This window comes from Camelus ferus, chromosome 23, assembly GCF_009834535.1.
Source record: "Camelus ferus isolate YT-003-E chromosome 23, BCGSAC_Cfer_1.0, whole genome shotgun sequence".
Classification (NCBI taxonomy): domain Eukaryota; kingdom Metazoa; phylum Chordata; class Mammalia; order Artiodactyla; family Camelidae; genus Camelus; species Camelus ferus.
In genome coordinates this window covers 14693596-14714795 of record NC_045718.1, presented here as the reverse complement: position 1 = coordinate 14714795, position 21200 = coordinate 14693596, and the positions used below count along the sequence as shown (strand labels likewise).

Sequence of the window (21200 nt, the reverse complement as noted above, 5' to 3'; positions counted from 1 at the left end):
TCTGTACCCCTCTGCTTCCTAGCACCTCCAGCCAGTGTGCAACGCGTCCTCTACTGAAACATTCGTGCGTGTCCCATAGTGTACAAAATAAATGCTAAAGTCCATGCTCAGCCCCAACTGCCCTCCCCCGCCACATCCCACCACCCTGCCCTGTGCTGCCCTCAGCTCCACGGGGCCCCTGCCTGGACCACCCTTTCCCCGGCCCTCCACCCTCAGCTCCCAGCTTCACCCTCACAAGTCTGCTCCCCCAGGACCCAACAAGCGGCACCTCCTCAAGAAGCCTTCCCAGATGCCCCGGCTACTGGTATCCTTCATTCTCTCTCCCCAGACTTGAGCTCAAAGTCCACATGTCTTCACCCCCAGGGCTGCCCAGCAATCACTCAGCACCTGACACGTGGTCGGTCGTGGTCGCTGAGTCTCAGTGACGGCGCAGAAGGTCAGGGCAGGAGCAAGAGATGTATAAATCTCAGTTAATGTTCAAGATATTGAAGATATTAGGGAACTGGGGGACTAGGCCTAGACTGGTGACATCTGCTTACATCTGGAAAGCAGTTAAATGGTTTTCTAAGTGTGATTTCTCTTCATTCTCCCAGTGAAATTCAGAAAGAAGGGATTATTCTCCCACTAGACAGATTCCAAGCGGAGGCCCAGAAAGGCCACACTGCACATCTGCGGATGAGAGCAGTTTCTGGGCTCCTTCCCTGACCTCGGGGCAGCCCTCCCCTCTCCCACACTCACCTGGTTTGCAGGGGATGGGCTGGATGGGCAGAGCCAGCTGGGAGTCAGGGGTGACAGGCAGAGGCTGGTGGCCTGGGGGGAAGGCTGGGATCATGACGTAAGGCATGTTGACCTGCTGGGGGCAAAGAAACCCTGTGTGAGTCCCTGAGGGTCAACCAGCTACCCAGCTGTGTCGGCCCTGGACACAGGAGACAGACCCAGGGATGAGAGACACAGGCCTGGGGCAGAGACAGTCTTCCAAAGGATCCAGCTGACCCCACGCCCCTTCATGGGCTCCTGTCTTCCTGCCTCAGGTCCCAGCCGGGAGGAAGATGCTCTAGGCCCTGCCCTTGAAAAAAGGGGACGAATAAAGGGGAAGGGGCTAGGGCAGAAATAAGCCCCCTCCGTAGGGTCAGGCCTGAGTGCTTCTGCTTAGTCCACATCCCCTCTCCTTCCCTGTCCCTAATACCTGTCAACTTCTCAACCTCCCGCCCTCCCACCACCCAGCCTTCGCCTCTTTTTACCTGGATCTGCTGCTGAAGGAGGTTGATCTTATGCTGCTGCTGGATCAGCTGTTGCTGCTGCTTAGCGATCTGGCAGAAGGAAAGAGCAGGCGACAGGAGCGGGGACATTAGGCCCCAGGACCCCACCCCGCACAGGGCCTTTGTGGCCCCCATCCACACCCTGCCTTCCATGCTACTGCGGACCACGGGGGACAGCTGGACAGGGCAAGAGGCAGAACAGCCAACCTCAGAACTTATTCTCCTTTTGCGGGGAGCTCACCCTTCTGTCAGAGGCCTGGGATGGAGGCTGGGCAGGGAGCAGCCAGCCACCTTCGCTTGGAGCCTCTCAGCGCCCCTCCACCCCCCGGCCCCTCCCAACATCCAGAGATGGGAATCCTACAGCCCCCGCCAGCGCCCTGTCTGCGCCGGCTAGGCCTTCCCCCACCACGTCCCTCTCCAGGCCCACCCGGACCCCCGCCCCTGGAAAGAACCCCAGACACCAGGGCCAGCAGGGACCTACCTGCTCCTGCTGCTGCCGGGCCAGCTCCATCTGCTGCTGTTGCTTCTCAAAGAGCATCGCAGCCATGTTCTTCTGCTCCGAGTGGGCGGTCAGGAGCTGGTCCCGCAGGGTGGACAGCTGGTGGATCATGACCAGGAGCTGGAGCTCCTTCTCTGCCAGGCTCTCCTGGGTCCCTGCTCCACAGGGAAACAACCACCACTGAGAATTTTTGTTTGTTCATCTGTCCAGCCGTCCATTCGTATGACATTGAGCAACTGCTATGCCCCAGAGGCCCCTGTTACAGGCAGGACGGCAGAGGTGACTGAGACATAATCCTTGCCCTGGAGGGGGCTCCTCCTCTTGTCAGCTGACAACTGCGTGCTCTCCCCATCAGTCACTGTTTCCAGGCCCTGGAAATGCTGATGGTGGAGCGTCTCAGCCCTGGCCCACCTCTTGGACGTCCTCAAGTGGCCAGTGCCCGAGGGTCAGAGTGGACAACCCACCTCACAGGTGGGCCCAGCGTGACACCCTCAAGCTTTGGAGCAAGACAGGTCTGGGTTCAAATTCCCCTTTGAACCCATCCCTCCTGGGAGCTGTTGGGCAAGCGACCAACTTCTCTGCACTTTAGTGTTTTGAATCTACAAACGAGCACAATGATTGTCACTTCACAGGGTTGCTGTGAGGGTTAGTGGTATTGAATTAGAAGCTTCGTCCTGGATCTGCCACGTGGTCCTCAGCTAGCAAACATCAATGCTTCCCTGTCTCCAGTCTTAGTCTCCTAAGTGCCAGGCTGCAGAGCACCTGCATCAGAATTACCCGAGGAGCCTCTGAAAACTACAGATGCCCAGGCCCCCATCCTCTGGGGTTCTCATTCGGTAGGTGGAGGTGGGGCCTGGGCACCTGCTTTGTTTTAAAGCTCCCTTTGTGTGGTGTCATCAACCACACTGGGAAACTTATCACTCTAATGAATCCAAGCCACAGCCTTTTAATTCGCTCAGTTAGGTCCCTGGTGGCCTAGAATTAATTTTCGGCAGTGAACGGGAACGTTCGGCTCATTTTATAGTTAGATCCAGGAAGTGGCAATGACATGCTTGAGGTCATAAGGATCTTGGCAGGAGCCCAAACCCCTACCCAGGGGATCTGATTCCCTCCAGGCCTCTGCTTCAAGGGAAGGAGCCCAGGGCGGGGGCCCTGGGGAAGGGGTGGTGCTGACCGCAAGGGCTGGAGTGACACGGACCAAGTGTGAGGCACCAAGGAGCCCCAGGAGTTGCCCTACAGACCTAGACCGCATGGCCAGGCCTGGAGAAGGGCATGGGGTCCAGACACCTCTCCCCTGCCCACCCACACGGGCCTTCACCTTTGACATCTTTGGTTTCCACAGAGCTCCTTCCCAGAAACCTCTCCTTCCAGTCACTGGACAGCAGCTTCTCGATGGCCGGCACAACTGGAAGGCACCAACGGCATAAGGAGCAGCCAGTCTGGCACCTCCCTCCCCAGGCCCCTGTCTCTAACTAGGGCAGGCATCTTACCTTCTTTTAAATTTCGGTTGAAGTCCAGCTTCTCCTGGCTTCCAGAAGCAGCCTCGGAGCCTCCTGGTCTCCTGGGTTCTGGGGATCCATTGCTCTCCAGGGAGCTGCTGTCCTGCAAGACATGCTGAATGTCACTGTCACCCCCCAAGAGAAGGAGGGGCAGACTGCAGTGGGGGGCAGGATGCTGAGCACCCCAGAAGTGTGCACCCTGAGGGGACCCCTGAATTACCCCCAGCCCGAGGAGGGCCCTCCCTCCCCACCTGCCCTACCTTTGTTCTGACGTGGCTTGATAGGTACGGTGAAAAGAACAGAAGGTTTAAAGACAAGAGACCTGGGCTCAGTGACACAAGGTGCTTGATGCCACATGAGTCCCTGAACTTCCCTGAACCTGACCTCCCTCTTCTGAAAACAGAATACTAATATCTCCCCGTCATAGGATTGTTGCTGGGAGATCAAGGGAGTTAATGCATGTGAATGAGGTTCGCCACTGCAGAGTCAGAGGCCAAAAGTCGCTATTAATTATTTCTCCCTTGTATATACCTACCACTCCAGCCCAGCTGGTTACCCCCAAAGACCCCACCCTACCCCTCTTTAAGACACCGTCCCCTTTTCTCTTCTCATCTGAGTCCTCTCCATTCTTTAAGGCCCAGCTTAAAGCCCTATTCCTCCAGGAAGTCCTCCTTGATCACCACCCCTAACCCCAAGCCCTCCTGGCTGGATCTCTCCTTAGAGCCCTTAAAACTCTCCTCATTTTCACTCATTTGGCTTTTGACTATATATTCCTTTTTTACACCTCTTGCATGGAATCGTGGCATTTTTAACAGCTGCAAGAATCCTCCCTGCTCTGGAAGTTCAGTTCTGCCATTTCAGGGACGAGGAACCACAGGGTCTTGAACAGCGATTTAACTCTGGTTTGAGCAGTAAGACTCATATTCTCAGACCAGTGGGAACAAGCAGCAGGTTACCTTTAAGCCAGACTTTTGGGCGCGTGTGTCATGTCTGTCTCTCAACTAGTCCCCAAGGGTAAGGACTGGTCACACACAGGTGAGCAGTTCCTGTCAGGTGAGTGAGGGAGTCCACGTCCTGCTCAGACAGGTAGCCTGACCCGCCCCCCTATGTCGCGCCCCAGAGATGGACACTTCCGCCTGCTGCTCGGCCCGGCCAGGGCGCCCGCCACGGGCAGTGGCACAGGCACAGGGGCTACAGAGGCGGGGTGGGGACACTGACCCAGGAGCCCCTAGGAGAGTGCTGGGCACCTGGGCTGGAGCTTGAGGGTCAGCACCATCCTGGGGGACCCGGGCTGGGTCTCCGGGCTGGGGCTCGGCTGCGGTGGCCGAGCCCTGGGGGGCTTCGTGGCAGGGCTCCTTCTTTCCCTCTGACTTGACAGTACAGTTCACCATGGTGCCAGCGTCATCCAGGGCCAGCTGGGCAGAGCCGGGGCTCCTCATGGACATCCTGCAGGGGGTGGGGGCGCAGAGTGAGTGAGCTGGGACCTGAGCCCCAGAGGCAGTGCCTCGGCCATCCGGTCGCCCACTCTAAACAGGTTCACTCCTGCAAAAGGCAAGCTTTCATTCGGAACCCACTGTGGCAAGCTAGAAAAGATTCTTGTCCCTGTTTTTTTTTTTTTTAAACAGAAAAGTCTAGAGAAGGCTGGGCCGAATTTCGTCACAGCCTGCCTGTTGCAATGCTGGCAGAGTGGGCTGATGGGGCCACCTGAGAAGGCCGGAGATTGTTAACCGGCTGCTCCGGAACCCAGTAAAGCCAAGATTACATATACACTATGTGTCTGTAGTGTCTGTGTATGTTGTGTATGTACGTATTGATAATTAGTTACCGAAATTTAAAAGCTCAAGAGGTATCACATCACTGGATTTGAACCTCTCCTGAAGTTGGTCTGTGGCAATAATTGGCTGGAATTGGGCAGCAGTCACTCCTTATGCACAGTCTGCCTACTCTCCTCCACTCCCTCCTACTCCCCGAAAGGAAAACCAAATATCAACTACCTTATATAATACATTTAGTCTTTGTTTTTCTTACAGCAGAGGGAAGGTAAAAGTGAACTAGCTCTTATCTGCATGCATCTGTCAGCCAAAAGTGAGGGAAAAAACAAGCCGAGAGATGAGTGGCTTTAAGAAAGCTATTTTCTTCTGTCTAGCTAGCGTCTCTCGATTGGAGTCTGGCCCCTCAGGCATCTGCAGTCCCTGGTGTGAGCGGGACAGCGCGCACTGCCTCCCGCTGCTGATACCCACCGCCCGGGATGGCTGAGCAGCTGAGCGGGGTCCTGGGGAGAAGTTTTCAGTGGTCACACCAGGTGCACGGCCCAGAGCGCACCTGCTCACCCTCCAAAGTCATGGAAGACCAGTGCGGACACACAGCAGGTCCTTAGTAGGCAGGGGTCTTCCCTCAGCTGCTCCACCAGCTGCTGCGTGACCTTGGGCAAGTTACTTAACCTCTCCACACCTGCTTCCTCATCTGTAAAATGGGCGGCGGGAGGGTCATGAATTAATATTTACGTGGTGTTTAGAACAGTGCATGGTACCAGGAAGCATCACGGTGGCCTCTGTGAAACCACTGCTGCCTGGCATGCAGCACAAGGACCGCAGCCTCAGCAGAGCCCGGGGGGCTTGCCTGAGAAATAAAGTCATTGGTCACCCACAAATCAGAATTTCTGTGGGTGGCGCCGTGGGTCTCTTTTAACAAGCGCTCCAGGTAATTCTGATATATACTAGTTTGAGAAGCATCATTAAATAAAAATTTTTGAAAAAATGTTTACACGGGCATTAAATTTTTAGGAGGGGAGTGTTGGGCAAAACTTAGATACAGTAAGACGTCTCTTAACTGCAGGTGCAGTGTTGTATTTGCACATTACAGCAATTCTGTGTAAGAAAATGTTTCTGGTAATGTACAACGAATGATGCAGAGGGCCGTGGACAGTAGGTGTAAACAGCTGTACACAATCTGCGTCCAGTATTTTACGTGAAATAACTGAAGCACCATTCGAGTCGAGATGTATGTGTTTGATTTGATGCCATCCTACACATCAGACCAGACTTTCAAAGGGCAGGGTGCTCTGGGGGTCTGGCGGCGGTGCCCCAGGGACAGGGCGCTGCAGGTGAGGCGAGAACATCAGCCCAGGAGGAAAGGAGAGACCCCAGCCCGGCTGCCCTGCGGCTTCAAGGTGCAGCTCTGGGTCCCCTCCCACCACCCAGGGACCTGGAGGGCGGCCAGGAAGCGGACGGCTCGGCCCATCCAGGCCCTGGGAGGGGCGCAGAGCCGGGCAGAGCAGGGGGGCCGGGCGCGGGGGAGGAGGAGCCGGGGAGGGGTATTATCCTGGAGCTGAGGGCAGCAATTACATAACAAACAAACCCGGGGCTCAAGCTGTGAATTAATCAAACCGCTGAAAATAAAACCTTCCTCTCAGGAACTTCAGACAAAAGAAATGAAAACAACCAGGCTGGCTGGAAAATAAAAGACAGCAGCACTGAAAGGGGGACAAAAGGAAACCAGACAATAGGGTGTTGGACAAAGGCAATAAAGCCAAAGGAAGTGTGACGGGCGAACAATGCGGGCCTGTGGGCTTCTGATCCCCGGCCGGCTCCGCGCCGCGGGCCCACACCCACCGCGCCGGGCAGGCCTCCGGGTTTGCCACCTCGCCCGGGGCTGGGGTCCTGAGGGCTCTCTCCTCCACGCGGTCTCAACTTCGTGGCCTTCCAGCTCCTACCTCAAAGCCTGTCCTCCCTCTGCAGCCCGGAGAGCCCGGAGGCCGCCGCAGGGCGCTCGGTGACGGGAGCCGTTGGGAAAGGCCAGGCCTGGTGGGCACCGGCCTGGGGAGCCCCCCCACCTCCGGCGCCTGACGCCGACCCAGAGCTGTGGACCGCTATCCACCCTCCCAGCTGAAGGCGGAGGTGGAGGAGGTGATGATCTGTCCTAATGAGCTCCCGGGACCGCGATGCCCGGTATCCTGGCCACTCGCCCACGGCTACTGAGCACCTGTACCAGGGTCAGTCCCAAAGGAAACGTGCTGACTATAAAGGACACCCCCGCCTTGGAAGGAAGGCTTAGCATGAAAAAGAGAATGTGAAGCAGCTCACTAATAATTGGTTATTGATTACATGTTGAAATTATAATATTCTGGATACTATTGGGTTAAATCAAATACACTGTTAAAAATCATGTCACCTGTTTCTTTTCTGCACTTCTTATCACAATAGGAACATTAAAAGTATACATGTGGCTTGCAGTGTCTTTCTGTCGGACCAGGCTGCACTAGGAGAACCCCTCCCTTTTAGCTTGCTGGCCTTTCTACCCACACTCAACCCCCACGAGCACCTCCAGCTGGGCACTGGGATTATCCTCATATTGAGGGTCCCGCCTCCTGAGGCTCCCAGGGGCTCATCCTGGCCTCTGGGCATAGTGCCTGGTAACAAAGAAAATGGCTCCTGGTGACCAGCCAAGCTGGCTTGGAGGTGTCAGTCTGTTCACTAGGGCGTGGTACCCACCAGATAACCCTGCCAGGTCCTGCTGGCAGCCCAGACAAGGGCCCTTCATTCCCACTGGCTGGCGTCTGGCTCTACTTCAGGCTCTGGGCACTGGCTCTCTTGTTGGTCCCCCTCTCTGGATCCATTTGTTGATGGAGAAGCAACAGCCCGGCTTGATGCAGAGTGCAGGCTTCAGGATTCAATAACTTGGATTCAAATTCCTGCCCTGCCACCAGCTGACTTATGTGACCGTGGGCAAATTAATTAACTCCGAGCCCCGGGTTCCTAATCCATATAATGGGGTATAATAACCTATATCTCACAGGAGTCCCTGAAAATCAAATAATACGGGGCAAGCATCCATTCAGTTGTCATACAGCCCAGGATGCTCCTAGAGCCAGGTAGCTGAGAGAAAAGTCTCTGGGGTCAGACAGACCTGCGTCTATTTGAATCCCAAGTCTGCCTAATTAATTGCTGTGCAACCTTGGGCAAGTGACAACTTCTCTGAACCGGCTTCCTCCTCAGTGAAATGGGAATAAAACCCCCCAATATGAAAGGATGAGCCTTCCAATAACACTTCCCACTTGGCAATGATACGTTACATATTTAAGTTATTTTTGACTTGCCGGTAGCCCGAGAACCCACCCAGCCCTGCCCAGGGCACTGTGGGAATGTCTGTTTGATTCACTTTTCAGGGGGGTGGTAATTAGGTTTATACATTTATTTTCTGATGCAGGTGCCAGGGATTGTACCCAGGACCTCCTGCGTGCTCAGCATGCACTCTGCCACTAGAGCTATACCCCCTCCCTTGAAACAGGCTTATTTTTGCTCATCACTGTGACCAGAGTCCAGCACAGTACCTGGAGCACGGCAGGTGCTCAAAATAAATGCTTGTACAACACTCAGAGGGCACAGTATACCTCGGCGGCACGGCACAAGGCAGCCTGGGTGCATATCAAGCGCCAGCTGCTGTTACCATCGTTGTTAGAGAGATGTTGCTCTCCGGAGTTTGTTTCCCACGCCCCCATCTCCTGTGCCCAGTTATCCTCAGCTGCCTCTTCCTTGCATCTAAGCACTTCCTGTGAGTGACCCCAATCTCCCAGTAGCAAAGTAAGTCCGTGTCCTTTGTTTTCACCTTAGGACATGCAAGAAACACTTGCCTTAACTTTTGAATTTAAAGACCCTGTTGGAGTCTTCCCTTTAGGTCTCTCCTTTTCCGGAAAGTTTAAAAATAATCCCCTCAAATCCCCTCATTACTCCTTCCCTACGGAATATGCTCCGTGCTTCAATATCCACATGGTTTTCCAGGAGGGTTTCAGGTAAGCGGCCACACCCTCCCCTCTCCCCAGATGCCCAGAAGCCAAGGACTCTTAGTACACAGGAGACGTCAGTAACTGGGCTCCCCCAGTTCCCCCCAGGCCCTGGTCCAGGGCCACAAGCCCACGCGTACTCTGTGGACTCTATGTGCCCAGCTTCCTCCCTCTCACCTAGCCTTACTCATATTTTATAAACTGAGGCCCAGAGAAGTCTGGTTCCTGTGGCTTGTTTGATCAGTACTGCTCCCAGCATAGAGTGAGAGGACCTTGAACCAGTCAGGACACAGAACGGCATCCCTGCTCTGCCCTCCCTTCCCTTCTTGGGAGCCTACCCCACAGACCCTCTGCTGCCTTCTCCTTGGCCTCACCTCACCTGAGCATCCATAAAAGGGGAAGGCCCTAGGGGGACCGGGCTCTGGCCATCCTCACCCTTGATGCCGCAGAGTCTTGAGTCTCGGAGCTAATGTCTGGGAGGCCCTGGGGCCCCCAAATCCAGTGCTTGGACAAGACATAGAGACGCCTGCCCTCCACAGAGGACCAGGGCCTCAGAGCACAGCTCTTATGTGACAAAGCAGACTACAGGTGGCGATCTCTTTTCTCCTCCCCACAACCAACCCAGCCCCCTGACGCCCCATCCACCCTAGGCACACACACAGAGCTCCCTCCTACCCAAAACAAATCACCAGCCACTTCCTCTCCCAATCAGCCAACAACCAGCCCAGCTGGACTGGAATCAAAGGAGTTTTGACTCTCAGACCTTCCTCCTTCCACAATGACAGCCCCCTCGCTGCCCCTCCCAAAATATCTAGATACAGATAAAGATAGAGATAAATTCCAGTCATCGGAGCATGACGGGTGACTCAGCCCCAAGGGTACAGGAAAACAGCCCGGACAGACAGGCAGACCCTCGGGGGAGGGCTAATGACACATTTCCCCACTGGCACACACCGAACCTGTCCGCTGAGACTCCCACTTCCAGGCTGGCCCTGAGGACGTGGTGCTGAGGGGCACTGCCAGGGAGACAACCACGTGGCAGGGGAGGTGCAGGGCCTGAGTCCCAAGGGAATGTCACTTCCTTTCAAAGCCCCAGAGAGCCGAGAGCCTCAGGCAGCCCTAAACAATAGCCCAAGGCGTGGGTGCCCAGAACGGTGCCCCGGTGCCACATCCTGCCATTCTTCTCCCAGGCCGCACCCTGCCACCCTTCCTGGCTACGCCCCATCCTATCTCCGATGTTTACTCAGAGCTGGGAGCTGGCCTGGCCGCAGGCTTGGAACAAAGCTTTCCTGAGAGGCCCCCTCACCCTCTCCAGCCTCTGTGGGCCCTGAGGGTATCAGATCCACGGTGTGGCCCAGTCTGGTCTAGCCCAGCACAGGGAGGAGGGCACAGCCAAACCCCCCAGCCCCCCGGGCTGTTTCCAGGCTGGTCAAGATAGTATGTAGCGACCTGGTGCAGCAGCCAAGACCAGCTGGACGGAGGTTTGGTGAACCTCCGGGCTCCTGCACCCTCAGCCTGCTAGGGGAGGCAGCCTCTTCCGTGCCTCTGGCACAGAAGCCCAGCTGCAGACAGAGCTTTGGCAGCTGCCAAGATTCAGCTGACCCCCAGCCCAAGGGCACAAAGGACTGAAGGAGCTGGAGAGAAACTGAGGCTGTGATGTTCCCATCCACAGCGCCATCTGAGACTTCCCTCAGCCCGGGAGGAGAGTCCAGGAAGAGACAGAGGGGACAGCTGGGAAGTGCTGTTGAGGGTCCCAGTGGGATGGGTACCTGCCCCACTGGCCTGGGGTAAAACTGCAAAGACTTAAACGAGGTCTCCAGGAAACCCTTTCTCTGGGGGCCCTCCTGCCTTCAGGACCTGATGCTGTATCCAGCCCCTCCCCAGCCCCATCAGCAGCCCACCCACAGTGCTAGGAGGCAGCCCCCAGTCCTGCCCTTACCTCCCAGTGGCCAGGTCCAAGCCTACATCCTGCGCAGGGCTGTGTGTCTTGTCTTCTGCACAAGCAACGCCCAGCCCAGCCAGCACACAGCAGAAATGGTGCAGCCAGGCCCGACTGGCCTTGTTAAAGGCCTCCCTTTTGGGATAACCCTGAACATTAAGACAAGGGAGAGGAGGCAAAAAGGAGCATGCAAGGGCAGAGCACCCACTGGGCTGCGAGCACTGGGCGAGGGGCTCGCCACTCATTTCTCTGTCTCATCCAAGTGGAGAAGCCAGGACTCACTGGTGCCCAAACCCATGTCTCTTCATCTATCAGCTGATGCTCCGGTCACTCTCCTCCACCCCAGATAAGAGGATCTGGTCCAGCAAAGATAGATGTGCCCCTGTCTTCGCTGCTCACAGGATTCTGGTTGTTTTTGACTGAAGTCATGGCCAAGGAAGAATTAGTCAAGAGAAACCAAGGCCGCTTTGGGAACTTGGGGAAAAGATTCAACCTCTCAAAACCTCCATTTCTTCATGTGTAAAATGGAGATTCTAATACCTACTTTGTGATTAGAAGGTAAGCACAAGCTTGGAGAACCTGGTACAATTCAGGGAAGGAGAGAGGGAGAGAGACCTAAAGCGAGAAGGGTGCTCTCCCTCCCCGCCCCCAGAGCACCAACCTACCGGCGGCGAGCAAGACACCCACCCTGCCTTCCTCCCCGGCAGGCCCTGCATGTCCCTGACTCTCCAGAGGCGGGCAGGTAGGTGAGACCTTCTGGCATTGCTGGGAGGCATCCTGACATGGCTAAGAGAAATGGGCTTTATTGTCACCCAGACCAGTGCTTGAAGCCTGGCTCCAGCATGTACTACTGTGCGACGATGGGGAAGTTTGAGTTTCTCCACCACTAAAATGGAACAAATAATAACCCTCTCACAGATTTACTGAGAGGGCTGAATGTGATGTTTGTTCAAAAGTTTGCTCTCTGAACCCTCCTATCACCTTTGGGGACACCTCCCCCACCCCTGCAGGGCCAAACACGCATGTCAGCCTCTTCCACCTCCACCTGCCCCGCAGATCCCCCTCTCCTTGGCACCATTTCACACGCTGCTTAGGCTGTCTGCACACTCTGTGGGTGTCCCCAGCCACCCTGAAATCTCCCCTGGCCGGTGCCCACACTGAGCCAGGCACCCAGGCCCAGCACACGGCAGACAGGCTGAAAGGACCCAAATTTGCCAAGGAAACCCCGCATACTCAGCGCCACTGCCTGCCTGGTCCACCCCTTGGGCCGGGCCTTCCCGTCCCCGGGCTGATGACACTACCATTCTGCAGACCTCACAAGTGCCTCATTTCCTCCGGAGCCGGAGCCGAGAAGGCAAAGTGTTGTTCTGCGAACCCCTGCAGTCCCCGGCCAACCCCGGGAGGGGGCAGGAAGGTGGACCACAGAGGGGGAAGCGGACAAGTGGGAACGGCCTGTGAACACCAGGATGAAGTCCCATCTTTGCAAGGCACCGCTCCTCCCAGGCTGGCGCGGGCTGGGCAGCGTTTGGCTTCTGCATGGTGACAAGTCCAAGCCATACAGACTAAGCTCTAGGGGTCTGTGGTGACACTCTGGTTCTGGAGACACCTGCAGGTGTTTCAAACCCCAACAATTCTCTAACTAGCAGCATGGATAGGCGGACTTACTAGCTCTCCAAACCTACCACTGCCTTTAACTATAAACGCAACATGGCAACATATACCCAGCAGTGTGGCTGTGAGGCGTGAACAGTACAGTGCAGGAAAGGCCGGGGCCAGGGCATATGCATCCTAACCCAGGGCTTGGGGGGCAAGCGGCGGGTGGAGAGTCACCGGTTCCACGCTGCTCTAAGTTGGAGCCCGGTGGATACTTAAGACTTAACCTCTATACACCTCAGATGCTTTATCTGTGAAGGGGGCTGACAATAGCTACTTGTCACGGTTGCTGGAGAATCAGTAAGTCTTGTATATAAAATACTTAGCGCAACGCCTGGCACAAAGCCGGCTGGCACTGAGCATTGTTATCATGGTCACACGAATGAATGACTGTGCTTCCAGGGAACTTCTGCCAGCCAGAGCAGTCGGCCTCAAGCCGGTGAATGTTTTGAAGGCCCTTCTTAAAGGTATTTCAACTATCAGCCTCCACATATCTGGGAACCCACAGTCCCCTCTCAAAGTGGGCATCCTGGGGTCCCCGAGGGCTCAGGAAAGGTATCTGATTCCCTCCCTAATTCTTCTCCCTCTTCCTGCCTCAGGCACCCACGGCAGGGGCAGGGGAAATGGAGCAGTGATCGAGATGGGTAAATGGTAAATGCCGGTCACCAAGAAGGCCACCAGGCTGTGTTGACAGGGAACAATCTAGCACCCAGAAAGCCAGCATGCAAATAATCAAATATACTTGGCCTCATCCTCTAGTCCCTGGGATGTACCTCCCTAAGGCTCCATAAAAGACACACCTTGAGAGAAGGTCTGGGGGCTTCCAGAGGGGCGCAAGCATCCAGCTCCCCAGCTTGAGCAGACAATGGAGAAACAAGGTGGCTCACGGTGGCCGTGGCCCGAGGGCTGGACCGGATGCACCGCCTCACCTTTGGGCGCCTTGCTCAGGTCTGCTGCTTCCCCCATCGCCTCCCCTTCCCCGACCCCAGGGGTTCTGGGTGGGACACCACCTGTGCCTTGTGAAAACCTAATCACCACCATCTCCCCCAAGACAAGCTCGCTCATCGGAAACCCCAACTGAGCAGCTCTTGCTCAAGCAGCGTTCATTCTTCCAGCAAACAAAGTGTTCCGTTCTGTTTCTCTGCAAAGGCCAGTGTTTCCTCTCCCATTATCTACCCCATCGGCAGCCAAGCCTGCCGCGAAAGCAAGATTTCTTCTTTCTTTTTGTTATTTTCATGGTCTCCTTTATTTATGGGTGGCTGTTTTTTCTTGCCTTTGGCTCCTTTTCAAAAAGGCAGGGGAGCAAGGGGAGGAGAGCTGTATCACCGTCTCTGATTTCATCTAAAATGCTCACCAAACAGTCCCGGGGGCAGCCAGCCTGCACCCCAGTCTGCCTGGGACCCCAACTTCCATCACTGCCACCCTTTGGAAACTGGGGCAGGACCACCTCAACCAAGAAAAGAGCCAGACCAGGCAAAGGGGTGGGATGAACTATGATTCTGGGGGTGGGGTGGGGTCTTGACATCTGGAGCCCTCGGTGGTAATAATAATTAAATAATAACAGTGACATTCAAAGTATTTAACAACCAAATGATGAGCAGGAACTAATTAGATGAGACTCTCGGGACAACCAGGTGAGGTGGCAGATGCCAGCCACACACAACTGGTTGCCACTCTGCTGTATATCAGCTGAAGGCTACCTCTGACCATTGCGAACATTTCCTGAGTATTTAGTACATGCCAAGCACTGTTTCGACTCACTTTTATTTACATTCATTTATTTAAATTTCACCATAATCATCTGAGGTAGATGGTATTATTGTTCCCATTTTACAGATGGAGAAACTGAGGCACAGAGGTGATTTGAGCCCGGGCAGTCTAGCATCAGAATCCTCTCAACCAGACAACAGGAATCAAGCACACAATAAGCTAAGTTCATCTGTAGGGACTGGCTCTTTTAATACTTTCAACAGCCCTACGAAATAGTTACTATTATCACCTGTTTTTTTTTAATTATTGTATTACTTAATTATTTTTTATCTTGGGGGAGGTAACTAGGTTTACTTACTTTTAGAGGAGGTACTGGGGATTGAACCCAGGACCTCATGCATGGTAAGCAGGCACTCTAGCACTTGAGCTAAACCCTCTCCCCTCTTTATTATCATCTGTTTTACGAATGAGGACACAAAGGCTTAAGGAGGTGAAGCAACTGCCCACGGTCACAGCCAGTGAGTGGTAAGCAAGATACCCACCCAGCTACTGGCTGTTGAGTCCCTTCTTTTATGTACTGAACTGTACTGGCTTCTCTTCCACTTATCTGAGGTCCCGAGAGCCATGGAAAAATCATCTCCTGGAGCCTGAATCACCTGCCCCTCTACCCCAAGCTCTGCCGGGCCACTGCTGCTCTCATGATGGGGACCCAGGCAGGTCCTCGTTCAGTTGCTGTGAGAGAAGTCAAAGGCAAATGCTACATGCAGCCATCAAATGACTCAAAGCATGACTACTGCATCATCCTCTGAGTGAGGTAGGGGTGCAGAGCTGCCCCAGCCCCGACCTCCCTAACAGCTATCAGCTCTCCTTTGCTTCCTGGCCACCCTTCTTTGCCCTCTGCCCCCACACCTCCACTCCCGCTCCCTAAGCTTCCACCAACAGCATCAAGCAGAGCTGTGAACTTCATAGACCCTGCAACATACGTGCCTAACGAGTGGCTACAGTCACCTTATTTTCTTATCAATTTTTCTCTGACTATAAAAGGGATGTGTGCTCATTGCAGAAAATCTGCAAAATTTAGGATAACATAAAGAAGACAAAAAAATTAGTCTCTCATTTCCCATCAATCCAGAGGTGGCAGCTGATAACAATTTGGCATATTTTTCCATCAAATAAATCTTTTTTCTATGCAAGGTTTTTTCTTTTTCATCGTTGAGCTCATAAGCAAGGTTTTATACTACTCCTCGCCCTCCTAGCTTCCAACAGTATATCAGGGGAAGTTCTCACGGTACTAAAAATCAGAAATTATTACAAATTCTTTATAAAGCCATTTGCCATGGCTGCACATCTCCTCCAAGGCATCTACAATAATTTACTTTATCCAACGCCCATGGTTAAAACAGTTCAACTCTTTAAATCTCATATTGCTGAAATCTCCTCTTCACCCCCAAGGTCATCCACCCTCCAGGCACTTTCAGTGGGTCAGGGCCATTCTGCTCCAGTGACAGATGGCAAGGAAAGGGCCCTGACAATCAGCAGGCAGAACAAGGTGGCGGAAGGACCTCACCTGCCTCCTCGTGATGGGACAGTGTAGCAAAGGGGGTACAGGACGGCGGATGGAGGCCACGAGGGAGGCCCGGAGGCATAGGCCCAGGGCCTGACGGCGTCTGCAATGGGGAGGGCACGTCTCAGTGTTTCTTGGGGCCTGACTTCCCCTTATAAGGATGGGGAACCACAATGAGATGCCAGTTCACTCCCATTATAAAATGGCTATTACTTAAAAGAAAAGGAAAAAAGAAGTGTTGGCAACAAGACAGCTGCTGTGGAAAATAACATGGCGGTTCCTCAGAAACTTAAACAGAGAATAATCATATGACCCAAAATTCCCCTTCTGGGTCTATACCCCGAAAGAAGTGAGGGCAAGGCCTGGAAGAGAGTGTTCACACGGCTCATACAGCACTATTTACAAGAGCCAAAAGGTGGGAACAACCCAAGTGTCTGGAGGGATGAATGGATAAAACAAAATGTGATACACATACAACAAAATATTATCAGCCTTAAAAAGGAAGGAAATTTGTGGGGGGGGGAGGCTGGTAGCGTGCAGGCTTAGCATGCATGAGGTCCTGGGTTCAATCCCTGGCACCTCCATTAAAAAATAAATAAATAAATAAGCCCAATTACCTTCTCCCACAAAAAACAAAAACAGAAACAAAAAAAAAAAAGAAAAGGAAGGAAATTCTGACACATAGATGAACCTTGAAAACATTACGCTAAGTGAGATAAGCTGGACACAAGAGGACTCTGCTTACATGAGGTACGTGGAATAAATTCATAGAGACAGAAAGTAAAGTAGAGGATACTAGGGGCTGGGGAGAGGGGCAGCGGGGAGTTACTATTTAATGGGAACAGAGATTCAGATTGAGATGATGCAAAGTTCTGGAGATGGACGGCAGTGAGGGCTGCACCATGTGAATGTACTTAATGCCCCTGAACTATATAATTAAAAATGGTTAAATTGATAAAATTTTGTTATTGTATACCTTACCACAAAAAAAAAAAATAGAGAATGAGAAATTGCTAATAATGTACACTTTCACGGGGCCTTTAATCTGCAGATGGACAGAGGCGAGAGCACAAACACAGACTCACAGATGGGGGACTCATGTCACACCGGGTGTCAGGGAGAGTGGCCGGCTGGAGACCAGCTGCCTTCGGAGAACCCCATGCTCACAAAGCCATAATTAACATCACTAATTGAAGTGTCTAAAAGAGCCAGAGCCAGACAGTGCCAGACCTGCCCCACCAACTAGAAGTCCGGCCCCTCAGTGCCTCCCTCGCCTCCAGGAACAATCGAAGGCCTCCACCTGCCACACAGAGACAGGTGTATTTAGGATTCCTCAGCAGGGAGGGCAAGGGATCTGGGGGCAGGAAGATGGGGACAGAGGGAGAGCTTTAGCTTCCTTTAAGTCGGCTCCTTGGCTTTCCTGGCTCCTTTCCTTTGCCTTTCCTCGCATGTCCTTCTTAGGGTAGCAGTTTCAAGACAAGCCCTAGGCTGATGCTTGGTTTCTAGAACAGCACCCCCGCTCCCCACCCCCCAGCTTGCTGAACAACCCTGGGAAAGTCACTCTACAGCTCTGGGCCTCTCGAGGTCCCTCTGAGGAGGACATGATGACAGTAATCCAAACAACTGCTCTAAAGTGGAAGGTCTGAGCTAACAGGGGGGTCACTAGGGTACAGGCCACCTGGGGAGAGAAGAGGGGATGGAGGGCCTTCCCAGCCTGCAGGGTCATCCGCTTGTCCCACAGATGCTGGCTTCTTGGGCCACCCGGACTGTCCTTTTCCTCCTCAACGAGTGACAGGCTGGGACCAAAGTCCCATCCAGCCCTAAGGTTCATCGGACATTTCCGTCTTCTAGTACTGGTGCCTTTACTGGTAAAAGTTACCCAGTTCCCACTTACCCAAGAACACATCACAGGGTTCCCAGTGTCTCTAAGAGCCTGTGCTCCGAGGCCTGATTAAGAGAGCAGGTCACGCTGATGGCAGTCCACCGTGAAGAGAACCTTAGGGATTTCCTTCGGAAACCGAAAAAAGCCACTGGCATCTCTGTCCAGAGAGGATGAGATGAGTGTCACCCTGCCTGCCTGTGCCTCCCCAGGTCCTCCCTCTGCCCCCACTGGGCCTTTAGAGCGGCTCGGCTTCCCTTCCCCCACAGCCTGCTGCCCTGACCGGGGGGGGGGGGGGGGGGGGGGGGGGGTGAATGATGGGGTCACTGGAGGTGCCCAGCTCCGTTGCTTAGGAAGGAATTTAACCCTCTCCCTCCTGCCTCATAACTATCTACCCTAACATACCTACCTGTGTAGAGGGAAAAAAATCATTGCAGAGAAGCTATAGCCGGCCCAGGTGATAATTCCAAGTGCACAGTGGCAATGATTTGGAAGCGGAAGATTGGAGTTCGAGCCCTAGTTCTGCCACAAAATCAGGATGCAGCCCTGGGCAAGTCTTAATTCCCCGAGCCTCAGTTTTCCTATCTGTAAATTGGGAGTCAAAATATACACTGCCAGATTGCTAGGAGCCTCAGCACAGTGATTTCCTAAACACTTCAAAGCACTTCATACATTAGGTGGTTTAAAAGGCCTCATACAAGGATGAGGGATCTGGATGCCTTTAACTCACTGTAGGGCCTGGAACACCCCACCCAACCTTGCAAGATCTCAGTTTTTCCATTTGCACATGGAGTGAATTAATTCTTCCCCCAGAGATAAAACTGTAAATGGGGAAGGGCTCCAAGGTCTTTGATGCTGTGGAAACAAAAGTCCTGCTAAGTCCCTGGCTTCCACCTCCAGGCTGCAGCCCAAATCAGCAGAGGGACAGTGACAGCACCTGCCATTTTTCAAGTGAGCAGAACAAGCCAAGCATCGCGCAGGTATTTTCGGCAGCAACAAAACTCATTTTTATAATTGAGGCACCTGAATTTTACCAGGTGGAGGCAACATCCCACTGAAGGTCCACCGGACTCCAAGTCCAAAACCATAGCACAAGACCTTCCCCTCAGGCACACCCAACCCCAGTTAGCCCTCTCTGCCGTGGGGCTGGGTGCCCGGGGACAGCCTTCACTTCCTGCCAGGTTCCTGCAGGCAGCTCCCGAGCACCCAGAGTCCAAAGGTTAGTCAAAGTCTGTCTATTACTGTGAATTCTTAAAATTCACCAGCAGTTGGGTTTGGTGAACACAAAGGATTCACGCCTCAAAGTGAGGCCAGTTCAGATGTGAATTTCATCAGTGTTGCAAAAATCCATTATACTTGGTGTAGGACTGTCCCCTTAGTGACCAGTTTACAGGACAACACTGGGGAAAGGACAAAAGGCTTTGTCCACTTTGAGACAAACTATCATTTCTGCTCTACCTGGCAATGCCTTGTGTGCCGCTAGTATGTGAAAAAGTTCACTCCCTTTTCTGGGCCACTCCCCAGCACCAGCACAGTGGTGTCCACGCACTGGGGTGCACACCCTGGCCCACCTCCACCCCACATCCCACCCCTGCTCCAAGCTCCTGGAACGCTTGGGCAGCAGCTCTCGCCCTTGTTTCTTTGAGGGCATGGGTCACTCTGTTAACAACCACCACAGCAACAAATACCTGGATAAGAGTCCCATGTACCAGACACTGTCTGAATACTTTCCACAGTAACCCTTTTTATTCAGTCATCTCAATACCAGCTGTGACTGTCCGTGGCATTTTAAGGTTGCGGAAGCTGAAGCACAGAGAAGCTAAGTAACTTGGCCAGGGTCACACAGAGCATCTGTGTGCCAAATTTGAAGGAAGAATACGGTGGGAGGCTGACAGAAGTGTCATAGTCGACAAAATCTGTCCCCACCACACTCTGGAGAGGTGCCTCTCTCCATTTCCCAGGCCCTACAAAAGCCATGCTCATGACCCAAGGGAGGGGCTGCCCCTACACCCAAGCAGACGCCAGAAGAGCCACACCATCCCCACCCCATCACAAGCCCCAGCAACCACCACCACGATGGCCATGATGCTAATATCAGCTCCCATTTACTGGAATCTTCTATACTCCGGCCCTGTACCAAGCACCGTACATCACTTCATTGAATCCTTTAAACCTTATGAGGTAGGTATTATTCTTTTCCTACTTTGTCGGTGAAAAAACTAGGCTGTAAGAAAGTTTTAGTATTTGCCACCAATCACACAGCTCAGAAGAAGAGCTAGGACTCAAACTGGGGTCTGTCTGAGTCCACCTTGCATCCAGCCTCCCAACCCAAGCCCATGGAGATGGAACTAGTCCTAGCGCCCAGGCCAACTCAGCTGAAAGGCTCTGTTCCCACATCGCAGCTCTGTGTCCCATGATCCCGCCTCAGTCCCCAGAGAGATCACAGCTTCCCTGTGGGCAAGGTCTGGTCTCCCCCTGCCGCCTCACCCAGCGCCTTCACATCATGAGGGCTTGCTAAATAAAGCTTATCGATTCCCTGAAAATCTTATTTGTTAAGAAATATATCACATCACTGCCTTTAAAAGACATCCAGGGGAAGATATAGCTCAAGTGGTAGGGCACGTGCTTAGCATGCACAAGGTCCCGGGTTCAATCCCCAGCACCTCCTCCAAAAATAAAGAAATAAATAAACCTAATTACCTCCCTCCCCCTACTCCAAAAAAAAAAAAGACATCCAGAGATTAGTAGTCATCCATCCAGAGCAAAATAAGGTTGCTCATTCATTGAGGAAACGGCACATCCCAGGGAAGTTGGCCCCACTCACTTGACCCCCCGGGGGGCCTAAGCCAAGATGAGTGTGGGTCAGGGCGGCCAGGGAAAAGGAACACGCCATCCCCAGGCTTGGCCCACACCCTGGGAACCCAGGCCCTACAGGGAAGGGGAAGTTGTCTCGATTACAGACGGTTCACCACAATTGAAGGCAGCACAAACGTCTTTGAATGGAAAGAAAAAGCAGAGAGTTCTGTTTGAATTTTTTGCAGAACAATGAGAGAAAAACTTCATCTTGAATGAAGGAGCCACCCATTCTCAAAATTCTCTGAAACACTCTCTGGTTCCTTACTGCTAACAAAGTCCCAGCTCCTTGGCCTATATTCAAGGCTCCCTCTGACCTTGGTGCTCTCTGCCTAACTGCACCCTGAGCTAAAGGCCCCCTTTCCACCCCAGCAGGGCCCCTCAGCCCGGGGCTGCTAGCTTAGTCACCGCTGCTCCTCGCAGCACCTGGTACAGAGGTCTTGGCAGACGCAGGGGCTCCCAGTGGAGCCCTGAGTCGGATGCTGGGCACAGAGTACGTGCTCCATATGCATTTAATGAACTCATCCGTGCTGAATCAAAACAGAGTTCATCCTTTCATGAAGCCT

General features: G+C 53.4%; 1 protein-coding gene across 1 annotated transcript in view; it reads right to left on the bottom strand.

Moving 5' to 3' along the window:
* Nucleotides 1-21200, bottom strand: part of SOX13 (SRY-box transcription factor 13) — a 43285-nt gene that overhangs the window by 6839 nt on the left and 15246 nt on the right. Inside the window, exons 3-8 of the mRNA XM_032466940.1 lie at nucleotides 4476-4703; nucleotides 3249-3355; nucleotides 3077-3163; nucleotides 1741-1913; nucleotides 1242-1310; nucleotides 739-853 (exon numbers count right to left, since the gene is read on the bottom strand). Of these exons, the coding sequence (XP_032322831.1) occupies nucleotides 739-853; nucleotides 1242-1310; nucleotides 1741-1913; nucleotides 3077-3163; nucleotides 3249-3355; nucleotides 4476-4703 (779 nt within the window). The remainder of the gene's footprint in view (nucleotides 1-738; nucleotides 854-1241; nucleotides 1311-1740; nucleotides 1914-3076; nucleotides 3164-3248; nucleotides 3356-4475; nucleotides 4704-21200) is intronic.